At 41.3% G+C, this 25673-nt stretch overlaps 1 protein-coding gene across 1 annotated transcript in view; it reads right to left on the reverse strand.

Moving 5' to 3' along the window:
* Positions 1-14873: 14873 nt before the first annotated feature.
* Positions 14874-25673, reverse strand: part of LOC121317672 (phosphatase and actin regulator 2-like) — a 130188-nt gene continuing 119388 nt past the window's right edge. The window contains exons 8-11 of the mRNA XM_041253835.1: positions 22604-22659; positions 21744-21805; positions 21008-21145; positions 14874-15107 (exon numbers count right to left, since the gene is read on the reverse strand). Of these exons, the coding sequence (XP_041109769.1) occupies positions 14874-15107; positions 21008-21145; positions 21744-21805; positions 22604-22659 (490 nt within the window). The remainder of the gene's footprint in view (positions 15108-21007; positions 21146-21743; positions 21806-22603; positions 22660-25673) is intronic.

Raw genomic sequence — 25673 nt, forward strand, 5'->3', positions numbered from 1 at the left:
CAAAATCACAGAGGATGGGGGAAATGGTGGTTAAAGTCACAGAGATGAAAATTCAACTTGCCTTACCTCAAATATATAATACAACATAGAATTTGAACAATGTGTTATCTTTTGGTGACTATGTCTGGTTGCGCTTTTTAATGTTGTACATTTTCTTTTTCATTACTGTTTTTTATTCTGGTAAATTACTGTGCTTATTTAGTCACTCTACGATTTGACTGGGGAAAGATAACGTAGGGTTACTTACCATAACCCTGATTCCCTGAAAGAGTAGATAACCATCAATGACATTATGTATGGGCTCATTGGGTAGGTATTGTTGAGCTCTCTATACCAGAGCTGCTGATAGGCCCCTTCCTGGGGTGATGCACTTGGTCCCGCCCACAGAGGGGATAAAACTGTCATCCAAAGGAGGCCATTTCTCTTTTTCTATCGAACCTGTGAGGGCGACCGATTCGACCTCACGGTTGGTGATCAGCTTCTCTTTCAGAAAACTAGGGTTACAGTAAGTAAACTAAAGTTTCCATTCAGTTCAAAGACGATCACCAATGACATTACGTATGGGATAATATATACCAGAGCTGTCACAAGGGAGAAGGAATGCAGCATATGAGGGACGAACAACACTGTCTAACCCAGAGGTTAGCAATGTGAACTTACACCCTCAAGGACCCTCATGCCTAATGAAGGCGGTAGAACTTGGAGAAAGTATGCGGCGTAGCCCAGCTAGCTGCACTACAAATATCAGACATCGAGGCCCCTCTGAAGAGGGCCCAAGATGTAGCCAACCCTTTAGTGGAGTGTGCGGCTACCCTACCAGGTGGGGGCAAGCCAGCACCATCATATGCAGACTGCATCCACAATCCAATGTGACAGACACTGCTTAGAGAGGGGCTGTCCTAGGATCCGTGTCCTGGAATTGGAATCCTTCCAGATGAAGAGCTCTTGTCCTATGCACATAACATCTCAATGCCCGCACTGGGCAGAGGAAATTCAATCTCTCATCCTCCGTTGAAGCAAACGAAAATGGATGGAAGGATTCCAGTTCCACAGACTGATTAATGTGGAAGGCTGTGATCACCTTGGGGAGGAAAGCAGGGTTGGTGTGCAGATACACCCTGCTGCCATCCTCCCAAATTTGCATTGTAGCAAAGTGGTGAGTGGATACAGGTGAGTGCAATGCAGCATGGATACAAAACAGACAGCCAATGATTTTCGGGTGCACGGGTGTTTATTGATAGGATTAGCAATGTACATAGCCTAAAGGTAAACACCTGTAAATAACAAATGATGGAAGTGATACAGCATTATAAATATCATATGGGAGATACTGAAATTGGAGAAGGAATCTATGAAAAAGGAGTTTTTGTTGACTGAGAAATGTCTTCATCTAGACAATGTGGGGAAGCTATAAAAAAGGCTAACAAGATGCTCGGATACATTGTGAAAAGTGTTGAATTTAAATCAAGGGAAGTAATGTTAAAACTGTACAATGCGCTAGTAAGACCTCATCTTGAATATTGTGTTCAGTTCTGGTCACCTCGCTATAAAAAAGATATTGCTGCTCTAGAAAGAGTGCAAAGAAGAGCGACCAGAATTATTCCGGGCTTAAAAGGCATGTCATATGCAGACAGGCTAAAAGAATTGAATCTGTTCAGTCTTGAACAAAGAAGACTACGTGGCGACCTAATTCAAGCATCCAAAATTCTAAAAGGTATTGACAGTGTCGACCCAAGGGACTTTTTCAGCCTGAAAAAAGAAACAAGGACCAGGGGTCACAAATGGAGTTTAGACAAAGAGGCATTCAGAACAGAAAATAGGAGACACTTTTTTACACAGAGAATTGTGAGGGTCTGGAATCAACTCCCCAGTAATGTTGTTGAAGCTGACACCCTGGGATCCTTCAAGAAGCTGCTTGATGAGATTTTGGGATCAATAAGCTACTAACAACCAAACGAGCAAGATGGGCCGAATGGCCTCCTCTCGTTTGTAAACTTTCTTATGTTCTTATGTTCTTATGTATCACTTTGTTTTGTAAATACCTCAGGTTTGACCCGAAATCAAAAGTCCAGTCTTTCTTCTCACACACAAAACACAAAACACAGACACAGTTTCTACAGTGAGCTGCAGCTCCGTATCGTGTTAGTAATCTTTATTTAGAAAACAAATAAACAGACAGTTTTAATAAGACAACTGACAAACACAACACTCACATTTCTTTAAATAGCAGGTCTCTTTTTAGGTCATTCTTAACCATTTACAAAAGGAACAGATTACTTTGCTACACCTCTATTTTATACCCTCCCTCATGACCCCTTGGTTAACAGAGCATTCACTTCTCCAATCCGCAGATGCCACGCCGTTTCCCGTCCGGGTCATTGAGTTCGGGTACCGTAGCTCCACCCCTTTTGTAGCTGGCTGACTTCCACCTATTATAATAAAGTACAATAAAGTTGTAGCAATTCACTTGCTCCATAAAGTGAGTGTAAGTTTCACCCACCTGTCCCTTTTATTAGGGTCAGTAGCCCGGCCAGGTTAAAACTCAGTTTCTCATAGTTCCTTGCTATCACCCTCTGTTCATCTTCTCCCCCCATTTGCTCATTCAGATATCCACTCCTCCAATCTCAGAGCTACTTGGAAGCCAGTACTGGTATTAAAGCTGGCTGGCTAGGCCAGGAGAACTCTTCCTTTTCTCTTGAGGAATCAATTTTTCAAACAGCATATTACTTAATTACAGTGTAACTTTATTTTAGATAAATACAGGTGCATCCATTTACTCTTTTGATAAAATCTTGTACTTTGTCTAAACCTTTCTTTTTTGTTTACACTGTTACTTGTTTAAGTTTAGTTGCTGTTCAAGGTCTGCTTAGGGTTTGTTTTTGTTAGTGTGTTCAGTCACCATTTTGTTTCTGATCCTCCTGATATTTTCCAAACAGCTGTTCACAATTCAATCTGGTACTACTGGACAAACTCACCATTTTCTATGATCGCTATTTTTGCATCAACTTTCATCCATCATCATCATCAGTACAGGACTCTATTTGGGACTTCATTATTTGTTGGTGAGATTATCCCTTTTCTGTTTGCTGTTTTTCTACTTTACTTTGATACTTTGGTTCCTGTAATTTTGGTTTTGTTCTTTTGTTACTTTGGATTAAATGTGCATTGCATCACTGGACTTGTTGGGCCTAAATTTAATTTATCATCCATTGCCATTAAGACTGTCTTTGAAATTAGTTTCCCTGTAACATTCACCTTTTGTCTTTTTTGCCTGTCGGTGTGTTGGTTTTGTGTTGGTGTGGTGTTTGTGTGTGTGTGTGGGTTTATTGGAGGTCCACCAGACACCGCATTCATTTCGCTTTAGTGTTAGTTTGTTTGGATGTTTGTTTAGTTCCCTTTACTTTCATACTCACCTGTACCTTCCACCTAACTAAATGTTCTCTGCAATAAGTTGTTGTCCTTATATTTCATTTCTTACATTATAGTTTACAACAATAAACCATTTGTTCGTGAAATTGACACCTCTGACGTCCCTGCTTTTGCTGTCTGTCGCTCTTGCTGACTTAATTAGTTATAGATATTGGGCCAGTAGTATCTCCTTAGGGAGGACAGTACAGCTGCTTCTCAGTTGTGCAGAGTGATCGATACAGAATGTCATACATTTTAGTCCAGGGTACTCTGTTCCCTTTATCTAGTGCCCTCTCAGGTTGGGAGGGAGATCTAACACCAAGCGTCATTAGATCTCTGTCACAGATCCCACCGCTCAGAGTGGAGCCGAAGGAACACTCTGCTAAATCTACCTTTCCCATTACTCCCCCCTCCTGGGAAAAATAATCTGCATTTTGGTGGTCTTTCCCAGCACAGTGTACCATATGGCACATGAAGACCTGCAATGCCAGATACTACCAAGTTATTCAGGTATTGCTGTCCTTCATTGTGCTTAACCACTTGAGTGGGGCATGGTCAGTGACGACCTGAGGCATAGGGTACACATCGAACTTGGCAATAGAACGAGTGTTATCTAATAATTGGTGTGTGTGTGTGTGTGGACGTGGGTTTGATTACAATGGGGTCAAGTAAGAGTAAAAAAGAAGTCCGTCTCCTGGACCCGCTGGTTGGACCGGGACGAACAATTGATTGATAAATGGGGTCGCAGTGTTGTAGTCAAGGTTGTTTTGTGGCAAAATAGCTGATTTTCCACTAAAAGGAACCCTGAGTGAAAGGAAGTTACAAGAATGTAGAGAAAAGTTAGAATAGTTTGAGAAGACAAAGAAAGAGAAAAAGAAAAAGAAAGTTGACTGGGATAGTTATAGGAAATGGGAACGAGAAGCAGAAAGACAAACAACATTGCAGGCTAAAGGCATAATAGCAAAAGCAAGTCAGAAAGATAGTACTGAGGAAGAGAAAAAAAACCCAGAAAAAGAGAGATTGCGATGAGGAAAGGGACTGTATCAGTAAATGAATAAGTAAAAACAGTGGGAACCTCAGGTAGCATTGAGGGAGAAAATGATGATGCCTTTACCCGTACAATATGAAGGGAAACCGTTTATGCATCTGTTTATTCTCTCCGAGTGCTGCCCTGTAACCTAGCGGGGTGAGATCTACTATGTAAATTTAATTGTGAAATTAAAGGAGTTACCATTTCGTGTCCCTTGATGATGGCCCAAATAATTAAGACCCGTAGTTGGTTCTATTCATGGGATATACAAAATGGAGGCGAACAAACTGAGGAATTATTTAAATTGGCTCGACAACATTGGGGTCATGAAACTGGGTTTATATCACCTTATGCCTTACATTGCACTGCCCTGTACTCACCTTTATCAAGAGATTATGAATTTGAGAAAAAGTTGTTAGCACAACCTCCATTTAAAGAAACAATTATGTGCACAGCCTTGTATATAGGTTTACGCTTTTGTGTTGCAGCCATTAAATTAAATAGCGATCAGTTTTTACTTTACCACACAACTGACTCTGTGCCACATATGTGTAGCAAAAACAGTAGAGTGGAAAGATACTGGCGTCTGGCTTAAGTCTGTGTTGCAGATGTCTGACTGGCAAAGTGAAAACGGGTTCAAATTCTCCCCCAGTGCTCGCGATGTTTACGCTCCTTTGTTTTGGGTCGCGCCTGTCCAATGGGGAGTCCATGGGGCAGAGAACCGAGATGTGCCCCGGGGGGAGGCACTGGGAGGCACGTTTTCACCCTTGCTGATCGGTCTCCCTGATTCTCTATGGGCAAAAGATAAGTATGATATTGGCCTTATGAAAGGGGCAGAGCCTCTAACAGTCACACCGGAAAAGCACATACCGGCTTAGCCGCACCCAGTACCCTCTCAGCAAGGATGCAGAGGAAGGCATTGCTCCTGTGCATGCATCTTTGGTCTCTAGAGAAGCCATTGTGCCCTGCCCAGACTCGCCTTGCAACACCCTGATTCTCACGGTCTGCAAGACCTCAGGTTAGTAAATGACGCGATGCATGCAAGGGCCCCTATTGTGCCAAATCCAGTTAGTGTTTTGTCAGCTGTTCCCCCAAGTGCAAAGTGGTTTACTGTTATTGATTTAGCAAATGCATTCTTCAGCATCCCTGTTGCAAGGACTCACAGTTTTGGTTTGCTTTCTTTATGGGGAAACGGTGGACCTGGGCAGTTATGCCTCAAGGGTTCACAGAGTCACCAGTCGTCTTTTCTGCCGATTTGGCGCAGAATCCGGAAGGTTTTGTTCCCCCTGGTGGAAGCAAACTCATACAGTATGTGGATGATTTGCTTTTATGTTCTGAAACTCAGCACGCATGCAAAACAAGAGCTCTTTTAGAGTACCTAGCTCGTAATGGCCATAAGATATCAAAAAAAAAGCTGCAGCTCGCATCACGATCTGTAAAATACTTGGGACACGATATTACACCGGAAGGCAGGAAATTGGGCCTGGAGCGTGTCAATTCTGACACTGCCCCAGACTGCCACAAAAAAACAAATGATGACATTGCTAGGTATGGCTGGCTACTGTAGAGCTTGGATTCCAGATTATGCTGAAGTAACTTGATACATAGCCAAAAGATGACTATGAAAGACACAATTGACTGGACTCCTGACGGACTGACTGCCCTAAAAAAAAACTTAAACAACTCTTGTCTTGGGTTACCCGATCACGCTAAACCTTTTAACCCGTTTGTTTGTGAAAAGGGAGGATTCATGTTGGCAGTACAGACACAAGAGCACGGGGGAAAACAACGTCCTGTAGCTTTTTACTCTAAGCGCCTTAGGTCAAGTCTGTTGCTTGAGAGCGGTGGCCGCTGCCACTGAAGCTGTGCTGGCTAGAGCTGACCTAGTTGCAATGTGCCCTCTAACTGTACATGTTCCTCATGCAGTCCATGCTCTCATTTCACAGGCCAAGCCAGCACACCTGACTCCAGCTCATCTACTACATTACCAGAATGTATTAATGACCATGTCACACGTTGCGCTAAAACTCAGTACTGTGCTTAACCCTGCTACACTTCTTCCCACAGAAACCGATGGAGACCCTCACGATTGCACCGCCTTAGTAGAACAGGTCTGCAAGCTACGACCCGATCTTACTGATGGGCCCCTATTGAACGCTGATTTAGAATTGTTTGTTGATGGCTCAGCAAATTGCTCTCCAGCGGGTGACCCACTAGTTCAATTTGCAATAACTACTGCGACTGCTGTACTAGAAAGAGCTGGACTACCTGGCAACCTTTCTGCTCAGACCGCAGAACTGTTCGCCCTAACCCGTGGTTGTATTTTGGCTCAAAGTCAAACTGTTACCATCTATACTGATAGCCGTAATGCCTTTGGGGTGGTACACGATTTCGGCACCCTCTGGCAACAGGGGGGTTTCCTCACTTCAACGGGGAAGCCCATATGTCACTCTAAACTGGTGGCCAACTTGTTGGAAGCTTTTCTGCTGCCAAAAGCTATTTCTGTATGTAAATGCCAGGCACACACTAACGCTTCTGATCCTGTCTCTCGAGGGAATGCTGTTGCAGATGCTGCTGCTAAAGCATCGGCCGCATCAACTCAGGCCCCTGTGCTCCAAGTGGTGTCATTACCTGCCTTCACTGAATCTGTATGTTCTTTGCAGGACGTAGCTGACTTACAACACAGTGTGGGTCCTGCTGAGACAGCTCTGTGGAAAAACAAATGCTCTTATGATTCTACTCATAAGATTTGGAGAGGACCCACTGGGTTGCCTGCCCTTCCCAGTTCATGTTTCCTCTAAGTAGCTAAGTTGGCACACGACCAAGATCATGTGTCAAAGGGAGGGGTGGTAAATGTTGTTAACAATTTTTGGTTTACTCCAGGTTTTTCTATATATGCTAACCGATTTTGTGCTAAATGTGTGATTTGTATGACCAACCATGTAGGCCCCAGCAAGCCCATGTCCGTGTCAGCTCATCCGAGGCCTGAGGGCCCCTTTGAACATGTTATGATGGATTGTATTGAATTGACACCTTGCTAAGGTGACAAGTACTGCCTTGTGATGATTGATGCCTTTTCTAAATGGATTGAAGCATTCCCCTGCAGACATGCCACAGCTATGGCAGTAGCAAAAAGCCTGATGAGAGAGATTATACCCCGGTGGGGTCTGCCATCTAAATTGACATCTGACAATGGTTCTCATTTTGTGAACAGTGTGGTACAGAACATTTCTGAAAGCCTACAAATTGATTTACGCACATACTGTAGCTACCAGCCCGCAAGCGGAGGCTTGGTGGAGAGAGCGAACCAAACAATAAAAAACAAAACTAAGCTCATGGTTGAAACAGGGCTCTTCTGGGTTACAGTATTGCCATTGGCACTGATGTACATGTGTGGACGCATGCACAGTACTACAGGGCTAGCACCCCATGAAGTATGCTAACCGCAACTTTTCCTCAAAATAGGCTCACCCTAACGGGATGTGAGGATGAAATGGTAAAATATTGTGCTTCTCTTAACAATGTTCTGAAGTCTATTTTTCCCAGGATAAAAGCTGCCCTAACCGAAATGAAGGAAGGGGCGCTCCACAAGCTCCTGCCAGGGGACTGGGTGATCATTGTTGATGCCGGAAGCATTGGCATCAACAATGCTGGACAGGTCCGTTCCAGGTGCTCCTGACATGCAGAGAGTGGTGAAAGTCGCTGAACGATCAACGTGGGTCCACGCCAGCAGTTGCAGAAAAGTGCCTTACAGCCCGAAGGGAGATGTATCACCCCCTGGAACAACGTAGACGGCTCGGATGACCTTGGGACAGTCAGCTTTGGACCCTTAGTCCTGACTTATTTTTCTTGGCAGCATATTAACTGTGTCTCTCATCTGGCTCTTAACTGAACTTAAAGATAATAATCCAAATAGACTCATGGCTGTAATTGCTGCTAAAGGTGCCTCTACCAAATATTGACTCAAGGGGTTAAATGCTTATGCAAGCAATCATTTTCTGTTTTGTACTTGTAATTAATTTAGAACAATTTTTAGATTTTATTTTTCACTTTGACATTATGGACTTTTTTTGTGTTGATCAGTGGCAAAAATTCCTAATTAAATCCATTTTGATTCCATGTTGTAACACAATAAAATGTGGAAAAGTCCAAGGGGGGTGAATACTTTTGAGATCCACTGTATTTGTCATTATGATGTATCACTTTATTGTAAAATAGACTACTTAGGAGACAACCTTAGTTACACATCAGGGGTAAATGCGAAAATGAATGAGAATCTGCCTCTCAAAATCAACTTTTAACTCTTACATGTGCAAGATGGAGCAGCACTGCGTATCATATACTGAGTGTGAAGTTCTGGATTTGTTTACAGAAGACTTGTTACAGCCACATTGAAAAGGAAAACATATTTGACGATTATGTTTTTAAAAGTATGTCAAATTATATATGGGGTCTGATGAAAGGACAGGTGCAGTGCAAACAATTGCAGCTGCAAAATTCAAATTTTCTAGGGTGCAGGCAATTATTCTGCACTTCAGCCTATCGAAGTTTAAGAGCAATGCAAATTACTTAACATGCACAAATAATGAGCTGCAGTCCTGATAATGAGGGTCGCAATGAGCTGTGCATCTGGCTACTTAGCGGCCGCACTTACAGCCCAGAGGAGTGCAGACAGCAGTAGGCTCTGTATGAGATTTGTGGAGCACAAAAATCAAACAAAACAAAGAAATATGTCAGAGGAAGGGCAGCAAAGTCCTCTTGGCGCACAGAAAAGAAAAAAAAAAAGTTTTCTTGGAGGAACTGAGTCTTTACAGCTGAGGCTACTCAATATCAAATGCTGTTATTTGGAAAAGCCTCACCCAACATCAGTTATGCTACCAAAGAGGCCATATGGCCACATGGGTCAATGCTGTCAGTGTTACCAGGAGGATAGTCAATATGTTAGGTGATGAAAAGGTGGCAGGATCTAGAGGTTCAACAATTGCCTTAGTGCAAAGCAAAATCCTTACATCTCCTTGGAATGTTTGCACCCGCTTGTATTCCAGATCCCTGCCCAATTCTCTTTTCTTAATTTGAATACATTTCAATATCATTTAAATGGATCAATGATGGCCAAGTACTATCACTATAGTAGTGTAGTTGTTGATATTGGGTGCAGAACGCCAGTGAAACCCATGTTAGTGATTGCTAAAGTCCCACTTTACGCCAAATATAATATAGTTGTGAATATAATTGTGAAGCAAAGTCTGCTTTCAATTCATATAACTACCCTATTTCATTACAAGTACAATAATGTGGAGGAATGGAAATTAAGGTGGATTTTATTTGGATTTTGTACAAAAAATATATACATAATAATAATAAAAACATTTTACATCAACTTTTTTCCAGGACTTCTTTAAAAAGAAAATAAAAAAAACTGGAAACATTTTGCTTTGAAGCACCAGACAAACATAATCTCTTATATATTTTACTTCCTTACAGTAAGTACGGGTTGAAACATATCATTCAGGAAGAATGGCTTGAAAAACATAAGATCTGGGCAAAATCAATTTTCTGTCTGACCCGCTGTCTATCCCTATGCACTTTGAAATGGTCAATGATTCTTAAATATATGTGTTTTCTCTTCTCTTTGCTTGTAAAAAAAAACAAAACAGATGATAATTTAAAAAGGGATACATTCTTCCTTTTTACAATGCTAAAAAAAAGGAAGAACTATTGATCCTCATTTAGTTATTTAAGAAAAAGCTCCACCAGACACTTTAAATGATATTTTTAAGACAAATACCACCTATTAATAAACACTGCCCTATCTGTCCATATACATTAATTTACCATGTTTAAATTTAGGTATGGGGACAAATATCAAGGGTGAATTGTTCAGAAAGAAGATCCATATAATTTAGCATCTGCTGAAGTGTTGTATGATCTATTGCTGTATTATGTGGATATATGAATTGCTTGTGCTACGTGATATATAATAAACAATGAAAAAACAACTTACAGTGCATATCTAATATCATTAGTATTATATTATGGATACTGATATGGTAATGAGTATACCATGCACATATGCAAAATGCAAAATTTAATGGCAGGTCTGGAAAACCCTAGTTGCAGATAATTTGGGTACTTTGCATGCATTTTTAATAATGTGTAAATACTGTTTTATCTGGAACTTAACTGCAAGTAAAAACCAAAGATTTACAAAAATAGGGAAATTTCATTGATAATTGAAATACAGCCTCTATATTAAAAAAAACCAAAAACAACAACAAAAAAAACCAAAACAGTAGTCTCCCTAAATTCATGGTATTAAAATGGCTGTCTATAGCACCTTGAAGGTAAATGCTATTGGTTCAGTAGTTGGACCTAACTGAGATCAAACCTTGGAACAATAATGTTTGTCAAGGCCAGCTCTTCCCCGTTCTGAGCTTGTCTGGTGATTTTCCGAAAGTAGGCCTCATGAACATTGAACATTGAACATGGAGCTAACCGACATTTCTGATAGGCAGCTTGTTTTTCAGTAACACTGATGTCCAGTTAAATGACCTGCTGGATCATGTGCAGCACAACATAGAAGTTCCAGCGCCCTTTTTCTGGAGAGCCGTGTAACACACACTGATCCACAGCATTAGGGACGGTGGAACCTATAGGGGGAGGAAGAAATTCAATTGATTTTTGTTCCGTCTACAATCATTTATCATATGCTAGGTAAACACACCTCCTAAACATTTCATACACATTTTGGTTATGCAAAAGAGGTTTAATTTATAAGAATCAGCACTCATTATCAATGTGCGTATGGAACACCTTTATCCCCCATCAAGAATATGACCACCACATCAAATTGTTACTGAAAAGGCTATAGAGTTTACAACAAAAAAACATTATTTACATTCACTGCATTACAGGCATTCCCAAAATAGTGTTTTTAACATCCATGGCTGTTTTGATATTTACATTCACTGCATTTTTGTTTAAATATTTTGTTTATTTTTTTCTAAATATTTTATTTTTTTATTTTTAAATAAAACGGCGCACGCCACGTCTTTGGTAAACTGCAGCTACCTGACCTGTGTGTGCTTTCTTCTGGTCTGAGTCACCACAACGCCATTTCCTACCACACGTAATGTTGTTGAAGCTGACACCCTGGGATCCTTCAAGAAGCTGCTTGATGAGATTTTGGGATCAATAAGCTACTAACAACCAAACGAGCAAGATGGGCCGAATGGCCTCCTCTCGTTTGTAAATTTTCTTATGTTCTTATGGTGTGCAGCGTGGGATCACCAATGCCTCCTGGACTCAGGCCAGAAGAGGTACTGCAGAGAGGTACTGCAGTTTCGTTTTTTTTAGTTGATATAATTTTTTTTTTTTTTTGGAGTGGAGAAGAGAAGGAAGGATGAGAGGAAAGAGGAGGAGCTGCAAAAAGCAGCAGCTCTCTCTCTTTTATCCCCTAAGGTCGCCGAGGGTCCCTCTTTACCTGGGGTTGCCTGTCTCTCCTCTGCTTCACCTGGGGCTGCTGCTGGCTCTGCTTTGCCTGGGGCCACTGTCTGACTTGCGCCGCCTGGAGCCGGTACTAGTCCTGCAGGATCGCAGGAAGCACCGGGGCCGGCGCCTCAGAAAAGGGGGCTGCTGGCTACAAAGAAGGGGGGGGGGAGGTCAGAAAACCAGCTCCCCCAGTTGCACTTTCGCGGCAGGAAGTACAGTGGCCGGAGCCCCACAAGGGGAGGCCATGAAGAATGGGGGGGGGGATGTCAGGAGACCAGCTCCCCCAGCCGCACTTTCGCAGCAGGAGAAACAGTGGTTGAAGCCCCGGAAGAGGGAGCTGCCAGCCACAAAGGAGTGGGGGGGAAAGGACCTCCCACCGTGGCCGCCATCATCGACAACTTGCTCCTCCTCTTCCAGGGCTTTGTACAAGGGGTTTATACGTAACAGAGCGAGCAGCCCTGTACAGTGTTTATTTTAGAACAGGGCTTCCCCTCCGCCCCTGTACTGTGTTTTGTGTTTATGTATTGTTTACTTTTGTTTCTAGATGACGGCGAACCGCCATGCGTTTTGTTTTGTATTGTTTTGCAGCGTGGATGGGAAGCCCCATCCACATTAAAAACTCGTGCTTAAGGTGGCCATCTCCTGAATTAATTGATTAATTTGTTGCTAATCGGGAGATGGTCACCATCTGCAGCTCTCTTCATTCTGGGTGGGTGTTCGAAAGTGGAGAACGGGAGCGCGAGAGGCGAGAGAGATATTTAAAAGAATATGAGGATCAGTGAAGGCAGCTGCCCTGCCTGACCTTAGCATTTATTTTGTGTTTGAGATTTGTTGTATTTCAAACTTTTTTTTGTGCTCTGTGAGCAGTGTTTATTTTTGTTTAACTATTTTGTTTATTTTTTCTTTAAATAAAATGGCACACGCCGCATCTTTGGTAATCTGCAGCTACTTGACCTGTGTGTGCTTTCTTCTGGTCTGAGTCACAGCAATGCCATTTCCTGCCACATTCACATATGCGTAAACAAGAACTTTACTTGCTAAGCCACACAGCACTGTTTAACCAGGCAGCAGATATCACTGCACACATACAGCAGTCATTGTTCTGTGAGAAAAGTCATATGCACATTTTGTTGACATTGACAGAAGTGAATATCCATACTGTATTGCAAACCCTGGCTCAGGACTTGCAGCTTCCACAGTCACTCGCATGAGAGCAAGGTGATTTATTTAGATCCAAACCCAGGATTCTGTCATTGAAAACAAGTATTCACGTGAAGCCCTGGCGCGTGCCTGATCTCAACCGAACATCACTGCCCAGTACTGATTTATGATCAAGCATATGTGAATAATAATATCAAAACAATCGTGATTATATTGAAAACAATATTAGATAATTAAAACCATAGTTTAATCAAAACTAAGACACATGATTCAATATCTCAGGTAGTAAGGTGTCAGTACTTTCACACTAGACAGTAAATATTCAAGAATTGCCCACCAATTTTAGCAGTATTATGTAGTATATAAAAATAAATTATGCATTTAAAAACATAAAAAAAAGAGAACAAGTCAAAGAAAACTTCAACAACTGAAAATAACAGAATAAGTAGTAAAATAGGTAAACAAAAATAAATCCACCTTGTGAATTGTTTACTGTCTCTGTGTACTTCCATTTCTGTGCTTTTAAACTCATTTAATTCTTTTCGGATTGCAGCCTGAAAAAAAACAAAAAAACAAATAACTATCAGATGTCAGAATATAGTCAGAATTATAAGAGACGGTTTCAGACATATTTTTGCTATCATATGGCTTATTTAAATCAAGTCGATTTAAATCACACCTATTTTATATATAGTTTCTCAAGGAAAAGAAAAGTCTGTTGTTTTTAAAAACCTTTTAAACACACAAACATCTTAAACTCTTACTGTCTATGAACTAAAATGTGCACCAAAGTTTATATTAAGGCCTAATTTAATATAAATTATTAAGCACTTGTACTTCTCTTATGAAGTAATTAAAATGAATACACATTGTCCAGTTTTTTATGTTGCCCATGCTCTGCTAAGGATCTTTCTGGAACCGATTTACTTAGAAACAGAAAATAAACCCTTTTGATGTTTTATTGTTTTAGAAATTATTTTGTAAACAAACCTAATGCCTCAGCCAATAAGAGATAGTTATCCATGTAACTTTTCATACATTAAGAAAATGCTTTGAATTGGTCTATTATTATTATTATTATTATTATTATTATTATTATTATTATTATTATTATTATTATTATTATTATTGTTATTAGAAATTGGTTGTACCTGTCTGAAGAGATGTCTATAAAAAGGACTTAGAAAAATCTGTATAAGGCTTAGGTTAATAGATACTTATTTTCTCTGCAAGTAACACCCTCTCTCTGATAATGCAGCATGGTTATACTTTAAATTATAGCTTATTTTTGTGTTATAAAATTGACATATAACTTTATGATCTAATTAAATACTGTGTACCTCAGAGTTTATTACTTTCTAATATTTTGCATATAAACATAGATTAATTTAAATCACAGCTTGTTTCATATATAGCAAACTAACTGCAGCCCTGCCTAGCAATTGACGCGTGGCCGAAGCACTGGCAGGTGCTCTCCATGTCGAAAGTTCTTGAGAAGAACTAAGTGACGGAGAGCAGCCCTATCCACAGCAGAGTCTCTCTTCTCCAACTAGGGGAGAATGAGATCAGTGGTACAAGAACCTCCACAGAGGTTATCCAGGACCCCCCCCTGCTACACTGACCAGGGAGCTCTCACGCTCATCTGGGTCACCATCTCCTACCCCACCACCAGAGGCACAAACACCTTTCAAGGGAGGAGAGATGGTCACCGCCGAGGTGGTACCACTTGAGGGGACACTCACCAGGGGACAGGCGGTCGCCGTGCAGGTGCAGATGTTCACCTTCACAGTCGCCCAGGCTCAGCCGAGCGGCGCTTCGTGGAGCTGGCAGAGACTAAGGGCTCAGCTGACCATGCTGGAGACCCTATTGAAATCTCAGGGCAGGCTGCCCCGTACCATCGGGCAGCCCCATCCCCTCTGCCTAGATCAGGTGAGCTGTTCTTGTCCACGTCCAGATCGGACATCTCGGACCCAACCATCTCCATCGGGCAGGTCACGGTGGGAGTGTCCTTAATACCCTTGCCACAAATGTCACAGAGAGAAGAGTTCCGGGCCCTAATGCAGAGTGCAGCTGCAGCCACAGACGTCCACTGGCCGGCAGAACAAGAGAGAAAGGGGAACCGCTTCCACCAGCAGAAAGGGCACCCACAGCATGCCCTCCCCCTATGTCAGGACTTCCTGGAACTGGTGCACTCTTCCTGGAGCAACCCAGAATCGGCACCCTCAGCCTCCAGAACATCAGGGTCCCTGCTTCTTACTGCAGGAGCCCAAGAAGCGGGCCTAGGCGTATTCTCCACTATCGGGGACACGGTCACAGTTTTGGTGCAAGGTTCCACCTTCACCAAGGAGGATAAGGACCCAACCTGTCCATCCAAGCCTTGCAGAACAGCAGATGCGATGCTCAAAAAAGCTTATGCATCGTCAGCGCTCTCGGCCCGAGCAGCAATTGCCATGGCCACACTGGTGCTCTACCAGAACCAGTTAGCAGAGAGGCTGCAGGAGAGAGCTATACAGGAGGACACGAGGGAGCTCCAAGCGGTAGCTAAGGTTAGGTCAGGCATCAGGGAAGTCATTTGTGGCCACCTGCCAGCATTTGTGGCTGACATAAACCAAGGTTGTGGAGACCGAGAAGGTGGCACTACTGGATGCCCCCATTACACAGGGGCAGACTTTTGGGGCGACCATTGATGTGAGTCTTGAGAGGTTCCAAAAGGCCACAGAGGTCGCCTCCAAGTTTTCATGCCTTCTGGCTTACCGTCAGCGCCCAAGGTGGCATGGGCCTCCACCCCAGAATAGACAAGCATACAGAGGCAGAGGCAGGGCCAGCGGCAGGGGACCACAGCAAGCCAGGGGTAACAGCTTTTCTGGCTGGAGACCGAAGCCAGGGCCTAATAAAGACCGGCACCCTCCCACGCCCAAGGGAGACCACCCCTGAGGGACCTCGGCTGCCACCAAGTCCCACCACAATTGGACTGACCAACGGCAATGACCCATGGCAAGGCCGTACAACTCCGTATAGGTCCGCCATCCTTCAAGGGTGTGCTCCCCACCACCGTTGAACCAGCGAGGGCGATACTCCTTCAACAGGAGATCTCCAATCTTCAAATGAAAAATGCTGTATGCTTGGAAAGCCCAAGCGATGCCCTCAGCGGCTTTTACTCCAGGTACTTCCTGGTGCCCAAAAGGGACGGCATTTTCAGACCAATTATGGACCGCAGGGTCCTCAACTTGTTCCTCAAACAGAGCAAGTTCAACATGTTGACAGCACACAGTATCATCCAGTCCGTCCAGCTGGGCAACTGGTTCACATTGATTGACCTGCAAGACGCCCACTTTCACATCCCGATCCGTCCCATGTACAGAAAATATCTGCGCTTCACTTTTCAAGGCAACTTGTACGATTTCTGTGTGCTGTCATTTGGCCTCTCGCTGGCACCCCGCACATTTTCAAAGTACATCAACGCAGCACTGGCTCCACTCAGGCTGCCGGGTGTTCTGATCCTGAACTATCTGGACGATTGGTTAGTTTGCGCGTATTCCAAAGCACGTGCAGAGGCGCACACAAAACAGGGCATAGATCGTGTGACGAAGTTAAGGCTCTCACTACATCAACAGAAGAGCAACTTCATACCGTCTCAGTCCACAGTGTTCCTGGAGATCAAAATGAATTCTGTGAGCCTGCTTGCCTACTGTTGGAAGACAGGATTCGGTCATTGGAAGCCACACTCTCCCTTTATTCAAAGAGGAAGCGCTCTGATAGGTCAGAATATATCAAAGGTTGTTGGGGCTGATGGCAGCTGCCTCGAGAATCCTTCCACTAGGGCTGCTGAGAATGCGCCTGCTTCAAGCCTGGGTAAATATGCTCAAGGTACACTCGGTCCGAGATTGGTACCGGCTGGTGAGAGTGTCCAGACAATGCTGGAAGACACTGGAGTGTCTCGGATCCCCTCAAGTGATCACTACAGATGCCTCCAGCCTGGGCCGGGAAAAGGTCTGGAATGGGAGAGGAATAAGAGGTCAATGGAAGGGACATTACACATAAATGCCCAAGAGCTGCAAGCAGTGAACCTGGCATTATGTCATTTTCGCCAGCAGTTAGTAGCCTACATATCAAGCCTACATAAACCACCAAGACGGCCTGCACTCGCCAGGCCTTCACCACTCAGCGCACAGACTCCTGCCCTGGACACACAGAAACTTGAGTTCCATCAGGGCAGTTCACCTCCCCGGTGCGGACAACAAGGCAGCAGACCTCCTGTCTAGAAGAGCTCCAGACAGCTCAGAGTGGAGGCTGCATCCTCAAGTGGTGAAACAGATTTGGGAGAAGTTTCGACCAGCAAGAGTCGACCTCTTTGCCACAGCAGAGTCCACTCATTGCCCCCTATGGTTCTCCATGGAGAGAGACAGGGGCCCCCTGGGAGTAGACGCGCTAGCTCACCCCTAGCCACAGGGGCTCTTGTATGCATTCCCTCCGCTACCATTATTACCCCTGACACTAGAGAGTATCAGGGTGGAGAGAGCACAGGTTTTGCTGGTTGCACCCAGATGGCCAAGACGTCCCTGGTTTGCTCTCCTCTCCGACATGTTGTCAGATCAGCCGTGGCAGCTCCTGCTGCGCAAGGACCTCCTGAGCCAAACGGAGGGGATACTATGACACCCGAACCCAGCCCAGCTCCAACTCTGGGTCTGGCCGTTGAATGGAGCCGTCTATTTAGATGAGGTTTGCCAGATGCAGTAGTAGAGACACTACAGTCTGCTAGGGCGCCAAGCACTAGAGCCCAGTACTCATATAAATGGAAAGTTTTCCAAGACTGGTGCCTTGCCAAAAGTCATGATCCTGTGACTTGCCTTATTGAAATGATATTAACCTTCTTACAACACAGGAAAATCAGCATCCACTTTGAGCCTGGCAGAAATGTTAGTGTGATATGACAAAACTGACTCTGTGTCCCCTGGGGCACATGTCCTGGCAGTGCAATTTCTTAAATAGGATCGGAGGCTTCATCCTCCCATGAAAAGCATGATCCCCAAGTGGGATCTAGAACTGGTACTGCAGGCCCTTATGGGTCCCCCATTTGAGCCCATGGCATCAGCAGAACTGCGCCCTGTTTCATTGAAAGTGGCATTTTTAATAGCCATTACGTCTGCCAGACGAGTAAGTGAGCTTCATGCACTGTCCATCGATGACACATGTATGGCTTTCACTGGGAATAACTTGTAGGTAACATTAAGAACAAATCCATCCTTTTTGCCAAAGGTGTTATCCTCATTCCATATTAAGCAATCAATGGTTTTGGAAACTTTCAGACCTCCCCCGCACGAGTCAGAGGAGGACCGTAGACAACACGCTGTTATTTGGATAGGACGCGGTTCTGGAGACAGTCCAACAGCTGTTTGTCTGCTATGGGTCCCGCTCTAGAGGTCAGGCCCTATCGAAGCAATGTCTAGCGCACTGGGTGACAGATGGGATACGCTTGGCGTATGAACAGACGGACTCCCCCTTACCGGGGACATTACGGCCCATTCTACCAGTGGCCAGGTAACTTCGTGGGCTCTCCTTCATGGCGCCTCCTTAGATGCGTTATGCAATGCTGCTACATGGATAGGTAGTCAGACATTTGTGCGTTTTTACCTCCTTGATGTTACAAACCGAACGAGACCCTCTCTGGGCTCTAGACTTTTGCAGGCAGCATGCCCTTAGGCATCATGTGGGCTCTGTGGCTATCGCCGTGGGGCTGTACTGTCGGTAATCTGGAGCCACGACAGCTTTGGTACAGCTTTCTATTCGGTAATGGGTTTTTTTTGGTTCCTGGGTAGTAGGCGTTATTTCCTAATTGCTTATGCCTCAAAAGTATAGAAAATGGCTATTATTCCCCACAAACTTTGCTTTTGTGACCAGGACAGTGATATTTCAAAATATCACTATTTCCAATGGGAAAACGGGCAAATGTGTGTCTTTTCATTCACATAAAGTCAGAAAAAAACAACATATGAATCCAAATTAACATGTATTTATACTAAAGTAATACAAAAATGACTACAAAAGATTTAGAAGTGAGCAGTTTTTCGAGATTTACGATTATACTGTAAATACAGTAAATACAGTATAATCGTAAATCTCGAAAAACTATTCACTTCTAAATCTTTTGTAGTCATTTTTGTAGTACTTTAGTTTCAATAAGAACTGGAAAAATGGAGGTGTTCTAAAACTTTTGACCGGTAGTATGTGTGTGTGTGTGTGTGTGTGTGTGTGTGTGTAGATGGCACAACTGCATAATTATCATAGTTTTTAATAATAATACTATCAGTATTAAACCATTTTAGGTTGGTTGAAAACTAATGAGAAAATTCATACTGTTAAGCACTCCAAAGAGACTGAGATTTGTCAGACTGAGTTTAGGAATGCACCCTATATATATATATATGTTATTGTTTACACTCGAATCCACTATTTATTCTTACATGATGTAATGGTGTTCTATATGTGACATCACTTTTACTTCTATCTTTAAATCTATATTAATTCTAATTAACATTATTTTATATAAACTTATATTTATATTATCATGCAATGCTGGCTCAGAGGATCAGCCTTGATATGGTCTCCCCAGCGCATCAGCATGCACAACTTTTGAATAAATTTTGTTTATTTAATTATTTTTAACTTTTATATATTTATTGGAATTAATTAGTTCATTCTTTTCTGTTGAGTCCCGCTGGCATAATTGTGTTCAGTCTATTTATCCATTTACTTTATTCTTCTATATGTCGCATTGTCTAATTTTAGCTGTTCTAATACTACAAACTTTACATCATTTATGTCATGTCCTTGACTGGTGAAGTGCTGTACTATTGGTTCATTCATTTTTTTTATTTCTAATTAATGAAAGGTGGTTCTGAATTATTTTATATAAAGTTGTTCCAGTCTCTCCAACATATTTTATTTCATCATATTTTTCACAGGCTATTCCATAAACATTGCTATTTTTACAGTAGATATTGGTATTTAGTGGATACGTGGTGTTCTTACGTTTAATTATATTTTTACTTTTGTCCATGTATTTACAAACTTGACATGTACTAGTGCAAGTATTTGTAGAACCTATTCTGTCAATTATTATTTTATGTTTACTGTGAACTAAAATATCACCTAAATTAGCTTCTCTTTTGAATGCTACAACTGGGGCCTTAAGAAACACTTTTTTCAATTTTTCTGAATTATGTAGAATCCGCAAGTGTTTCCAAACTATCTTAGAAATATTGGGCAAAAGTTATATATATATATATATATATATATATATATATATATATATATATATATATATATAAAAACGAGACGACTACTTTATGATGAAATACTACTTAAGTGTGAAAGAGTATGTTCACTCATGCACATTAAAATGTATTTAACATGACAATGCATGATGCAATAATGATGTGAATGGTGTAGTACTGCTGCCCATGATCAAACTCCAGAAAGCCTTTTTAGAAGGTAAAACACTATTTCAAAATTAGATAATGCCACAATGATAAATAATTATTTATGTATTCATTTAAGATTTTATTAGTAATTTGGTTTGGTATGTAACTATTCACAAACCATCATTTTCAACATCCTAAGAATGTTCCATTTACAATATTTGGAGGTAGAGCTACGACTACAGTATTATTCATTTTTTTATAATTTGAAAACAAATCTAAAAAATTCTATTTAAATAAAAAAAAAATCAGATTAAAATAATAAACCAGAATTTGTTTATTTAAAAAAATATATATAATAATAAAAATAACCAACACTGATATGCAATTGAATCTGTTATATTTCATTCCACATTTTATTAATAACCTAGGCTTTGCACGTGACAAATAATTAGTTGACTGAATAAACTGAGCACCAAAAACAATGAAGAACCCTTGCCTTATCAGCAGGTGTAAGCCTTGTCCATGGCTTATCAGCTCGCCGGTCGTAATCTTTGGCATCTGTTATCTCCACGTACTCATGAAACCGGAGAATTCTACGTGCAACAAGCTCAGCTGCTGTTGGCCTTAAACTAAGCTGTAGACAAACAGAAAAATCAGTGGGGGGGTAGACATCAGTGCAGGGTGAGACAAATACATTCGTAACTACTTTTTATGGTCATGTAAGAACACATGACAGGGGGCCTAATGAAGTTCTATCATACAAAGTACAAATCCTAACCCAGCATCCTGCAACAATGCAAAAGCAACAAAGAATGTTCTCATGTTTATTTCAAAAATACATTTTGTCGTTAGCCAATGGCACTTAGTGATTCTTGAGATTTAGCAGTAAGTGTCCGAAGTAAAGGGTTATCATGTTTACTTCTGACATTTACCGCTTGGTGAATGTCGACATTACCAGTACATCTTGAGATTTGCCAATATTCAGACTTTTACTGTAACATATACAATGAATAATATTTAGTGAAGATAATGAATCTAGCAATAATAACATTGCAGCTTCATCTTTCAGGTTTCAACACAGCACAACACATCGAAACAAAAACATCACAGCAGCCCTTACAATTTAACCTCAATACCTTAGGATCTCAGAAACAGAGAAACATATTAATGTCATTTTAAAACAGTTTGGGGCCAACAGTTAAGATTAATATTCCAATTCCCATACAGCCCACCTTTCGAGACAGACTTCTTTTGAGCTCTTGTTTGGCCTCTTGCTCCTCCTCTTTGTTTTTCTCTGTAACATGTAAACACCATTATTTCCAAAACCTTACTAAGGAGTACAGAATGATTCAACTGTTGCCATGAGTTAGAGAAACAGAAATAGATTAAAGCTGCTGTTTAACCCCCAAGAAGCAACTCGTCGTCTTAAAAATGATTTGGAGAAAGTTGTTTACAACCTCAATGTTGTTAGACAGTATAAACTGACTACCTTAAAGGAATGAATGCAAGCTTGAGAAGTTTAACATTGTAATGATATCATATAATAAAAAAAAAAGAATATGCATGTTAGCTATTAATTATTCAAAACTTCACGCGAGGCACACCAAATGAAAGAGCCTGAAAGGCACCGTTTGTGGAATTATTTTGCTACAGTGGTATCTATTTTTAATTACATACAATAAAACCAATACCAAACTCCAATTCAAACTCTGTACTTCCAGATATGCAAATGTGACTAAAAAACCCTTTCACAACTTAACACTATGAATTAAGTACATTGTGTTGTATAGCACATTCACTAATAATCTCCACACTCACAAGTTTCATATATATATATATATATATATATATATATATATATATATATATATATATATATATATATATATATATATATATATATATATATATGTATATATATATATATATTATATACACACAGGTGTTGCCACAATGTGACATTTACATACAATCACAAATCGTGACATATGGGCTACAGTATTAACAAAGCTAAAAATGTATAAAATTTCAGATTTCGTAGGCCTTACCTCACCGCTTCCCTATGATCTTCGCTCTTCCAAAGTTTACTCACGCTTCAGGATATTTCGCTCTTCCAACTGTTCTGGTGTTGGTCTTTTGCTCAGACGCCTGCCAAAAAAATGAAGATTAAGCTAAATACAGTACCATTCTGAATGAATGACTCCAGCCTTGCAGCACACTGAACATTGCTATAGCTATTGATCCCAGCAGTTACAGTTCTGGGCTCAATCTAGAAGAACTTTCGTAAAGACCTCAGCTTTTCTTTTCCCTCAAAAAATCTTTTCTCAAGTACTTTACCTCCGATTTTCTCCGCAATTTAGAATATCCACTGGCAGGATCCGAACCTGCGCTCCTCTGGCTGTATGACTTACCCTGCACACCACACACCACACGATCGTTTTTGAAAAAAAAAAAAAAAAAAAAAATGTGTGTGTCCCCACATCTTTTTTGAAAAAAAAAAAAAAAAAAAAATATATCCATATATATATATATATATATATATCTATATATATATATATATATATAATTTTTTAATGCTTTTTTTTATATACACACATACACACACACACACACACCACATATACAGTGGGCTCTGTGGAAAACCTCCAGCGCACCACAGCAAATATGTGGCACCTCGAGTAGAACGTGGTTATTGTGCGGCACAACTTCAAGTGTAAAACTAATACTCTGAACTCATTGTATTATGTATCTTGCTCTTAATTCTACTGTAATTCTTAATATGTATGTTTTGTATACAACTGTAAGCAAGTGCTGGGTAAGGTAGTCTGCAAAGAAATAAATAATAATACTTTCTTTTTTCAGCAGGTTGCACAAGAGAGCTTACTGTTTTTCAGGTAAACATTTAAAGATTATTATTATTATTAGTTTATTTAGCAGACGTCTTTATCCAAGGCTTACATTGACTCGGGTGTGTGAACTATGCATCAGCTGCAGAGTCACCTACAGCAACGTCTCACCTGAGACACAGAGCACAAGCAGGTTCAGTGACTTGCTCAAGGTCACACAGTGAGTGTACCAGAATTTGAACCAAGGACCTCCTGGTTACAAACCCTTTTCTTTAACCACCTGACCACATAGCCTATAAGGAACATTTGTTGTATATTAACTCTAGAGAAAATGGTCAATTTTTAATGTGACAACAACATTTTCCTGCTTTAATAAATCGTAAACAATGTCTTGACATATCTATTTTTAGATTGTAAAATGCTGTGAAATAAACCATTTTTTACAGTGAAAAAAATACAGCCTTAACAATCAAACATACAGTGCTTACAGAAAGTCTACACCCCCTTGAACTTGTTTCACATTTTGTTGCGTCAGTGCCTCAGAGTTTCATGCATTCAAATGAGGATTTTTTTCCCCCCACTTATCTACACAGCATACTGCACGCTGTTAAGGAGAAAAAAGTTTTTATTGAGAAAAAAATTAGATATTAAAAATACAAAACTGAAAGATCATAATTGGGTAAGTCTCCACCCACCCGAGTTAATACTTGGTGGAAGCACCTTTGGCAGAAATTACAGTTGTGACTGTTGGGACAGGTCTCTACCAACTTTGAACACCTAGATTTGGCAATATTAGACCATTCATCTTTACAAAACTGTTCAAGCTCTGTCAAGTTCCTTGGGGAGCGTTGATGGACAGCAATCCGCATGTCATACCACAAATTTTCGATTGGATTTAGGTTGGGTTTAGCTGGTTTAGCCACTCCAGTGTAGCTTTGGCTGTGTGCTTTGGGTTGTTGTCATGCTGAAAGGTGAACTTCCGTCCCAGTTTCAGCTTTCTTGCAGAGGACAGCAGGTTTTCCTCAAGGACTTCTCTGTACTTTGCTCCACTCATTTTTCCTTCTATCCTGACAAGTGCCCCAGTCCCTGTCGATGAGAAACATCCCCATAACATGATGCTGCCACCACCATGCTTCACAGTAGGGATGGTGTTCTTTGGGTGATGCGCCAAACATAACGCTTTGCATTTAGGCCAAAAAGTGCTATTTTAGTTTCGTCAGACCACAAAACTTTTTGCCACATGGCTACAGAATCTCCTGAGTGTTTTTTGCATACTTCAGAACAGGATTCAAGATGGGCTTTCTTGAGTAATGGTTTCCTTCTTGCCACCCTACCATACAGGCCAGATTTGTGGAGTGCTTGGGATATTTTGTCACAAGCACACTTTGACCGGTCTTGGCCATAAAAGCCTGTACAGTGGCTCTCAAAAGTATTCAACCCCCTTGGACTTTTCCACATTTTACTGTTACAACATGAAATCAAAACGGATTTAATTAGGAGTTTTTGCCACTGATCAACACAAAAGAAGTCCATAATGTCAAAGTGAAAAATAAAATCAACAAATTGTTCTAAATTAATTACAAATACAAAACAGTAAATGTTAGCAAAAACTAAAGAGAAAAAACTGAAATATGTTGATTGCAGAAGTATTCAGACCCACCAACTCAATATTTGGTGGAAGCACCTTTGGCAGAAATTACAGCTGCAAGTCTTTTTGGGTAAGTCTCAACCAAATTTGCACACTGGATGGTGCAATTTGTGCCCATTCTTCTTGGCAGATTTGCTCAAACTCTCTCAAGTTGCTTGGGGATTGCTTATGGACAGCAGTTTTCAAGTTTTTCCACAGATTCTCAGTAGGATTCCAGTCAGGACTTTGACTGGGCCACTCAAGGACATTCACTTTCTTATTCTTAAGCCACTCTAGTGTAGCTTTAGCCTTGTGCTTTGGATCATTGTCCTGCTGAGGTGAATTTTCATCCCAGTTTTAAGTATTTAGCAGACTGAAACAGGTTTTCCTCTAGTAGTTGCCTGTATTTTGCTCCATCTAACAAGCTTTCCAGTCCCTGCTGAGGAGAAGCATCCCCATAACATGATGCTGCAACCACCATGCTTGACTATAGGGATGGTGTTTATTGGGAGATATGCTGTGTTGGGTCTGGGCCAAACTTAACGCTTGGCATTTAGACCAAAAAGTTCCAATTTGGTCTCACCTGACCACAACACCTTTTGCCACATTTTTCCAGGATCAATCAAGTGCTTTGTTGCAAACTCCAACTGGGCTTTGAGATGGCTTATTTTTAGTAATGGCTTCCTTCT

This window comes from Polyodon spathula, chromosome 6, assembly GCF_017654505.1.
Source record: "Polyodon spathula isolate WHYD16114869_AA chromosome 6, ASM1765450v1, whole genome shotgun sequence".
In the NCBI taxonomy this organism is placed as follows: Eukaryota; Metazoa; Chordata; class Actinopteri; order Acipenseriformes; family Polyodontidae; genus Polyodon; species Polyodon spathula.